The sequence below is a fragment of the Sphaeroforma arctica genome (assembly GCF_001186125.1).
Source record: "Sphaeroforma arctica JP610 unplaced genomic scaffold supercont1.49, whole genome shotgun sequence".
In the NCBI taxonomy this organism is placed as follows: Eukaryota; class Ichthyosporea; order Ichthyophonida; genus Sphaeroforma; species Sphaeroforma arctica.
In genome coordinates, this window is record NW_014040509.1 from 119,162 (window position 1) to 120,873 (window position 1,712).

General features: G+C 45.7%; 1 protein-coding gene across 1 annotated transcript; it reads left to right on the forward strand.

Annotated features, from left to right (window-relative positions):
* Positions 1 to 516: 516 nt before the first annotated feature.
* On the forward strand, positions 517 to 1,486 carry SARC_01269 (hypothetical protein; the record flags this gene model as incomplete). The annotated part of the gene is made up of 3 exons (XM_014305015.1): positions 517 to 540; positions 938 to 1,023; positions 1,378 to 1,486. 3 exons carry the CDS (start codon positions 517 to 519, stop codon positions 1,484 to 1,486), a joined length of 219 nt encoding a protein of 72 aa, XP_014160490.1.
* Between the last annotated feature and the right edge of the window lie 226 nt (positions 1,487 to 1,712).

Here is a 1,712-nt window from a genome sequence, read left to right on the forward strand (position 1 = left end):
CCAACAGAGTAGAGTCAGTAGATAACGCAACAGAGTAGAGTCAGTAGGGATCGCAACAGGGTAGAGTCAGTAGGTATCAGAACAGAGCAGAGTTAGTAGGTATGGCAACAGAGTAGAGTTAGTAGGTATCGCAACAGAGTAGAGTCAGTGGGTATGGCAACAGAGTAGAGTCAGTAGGTATCAGAACAGAGTAGAGTCAGTAGATAACGCAACAGAGTAGAGTCAGTAGGTATCAGAACAGAGTAGAGTTAGTAGGTATGGCAACAGAGTAGAGTTAGTAGGTATGGCAACAGAGTAGAGTTAGTAGGTTCGCAACAGAGTAGAGTCAGTGGGTATGGCAACAGAGTAGAGTCAGTAGGTATCAGAACAGAGTAGAGTCAGTAGATAACGCAACAGAGTAGAGTCAGTAGGTATGGCAACAGAGTAGAGTCAGTAGGGATCGCAACAGAGTAGAGTCAGTAGGTATCAGAACAGAGTAGAGTTAGTAGGTATGGCAACAGAGTAGAGTTAGTAGGTATGGCAACAGAGGAGAGTCAGTGGGTATGGCAACAGAGTAGAGTCAGCAGGTATCACAGCTGTACTTGGTGGATGGCTGCTGAGAAGCAAACAGTAGTACCGAACTGATACGGATACTTTCCCATCACCGGATCTATGGCTTGCTAGTGTAGTCCTGACCAGTGTTGTCTGCGGCCGGCTGTATCGCCCTTGCCGAAGTGGTTATTTCTGTGCCAATCAATGCTTCCCTGCTGAGCTGGTCGTAGCTCTATTAGACAGTCCTCCTACACACTACACTACGGAACTTTGACGTTCAATACGTTAATGCCTGGTAGGGTTTTAGTTCATATCAATTGATACCTGGTAGGGGGTTGATTCATGTCCATTGGTTATTGAGCACCAACACACCCCTCACTCAACCAACGGCTCACTCTGTCTGCAGCACGCTGTACTCGCCACGCTGCTGTACGGCAAGGAATTCCGCATAACGCACCAAGAGATGATCAAGGGCATCAAACGCGACGGAAAGTATGTGCCTTTTGTGTACACCAGTTGAATAGCAATTGATTTGTTAAGTATGTATCGTCCGCATAACCCACCAAGAGATAATCAAGGGCAGCAAACACGACCTAAAACCCTAAAACGGAAAGTATGTGCCTTTTGTGTGAACTAATTGAATAGCAATTGATTTGTTAAGTATGTATCGTCTTTAGTGATGGGCATTGGGTAGGCTGCTGTCCAGTCGTGGTTGTTTGTGCATGTCATGTGCTGAGGCGATCGGTGTAGCGTACAGGATAGTCGCATTACAGTGCAAGTAATCTTATCAGTACTGTTTTTTTAATTTAAATTTATAATACTACATACACGTCCGCACGTACTCAGGGGCGTCAATCTGAAGTATTTTGAAACCCTTGTTGTGCCTATCATCGACAACACCCCGGAGGAGCGCGATTTGACGACGTTTATGGCCGATGCTATGAAGGTAGGTTGAGGATACACATTTGGGTTTGTCGCGGTTGGAAGAGATGTATTCATTGCCTGGGACGGTGCCATGAGGGGTTTCTACGTTGCTGCGAAGCTGTCGTAGGTATGTACTTTCATGCAGTACGTCGTGAACATACACACATACACACACACACACACATATATACACACACACACACACACACACACACACACACACACACACACACGCACACACACATATATAATATATA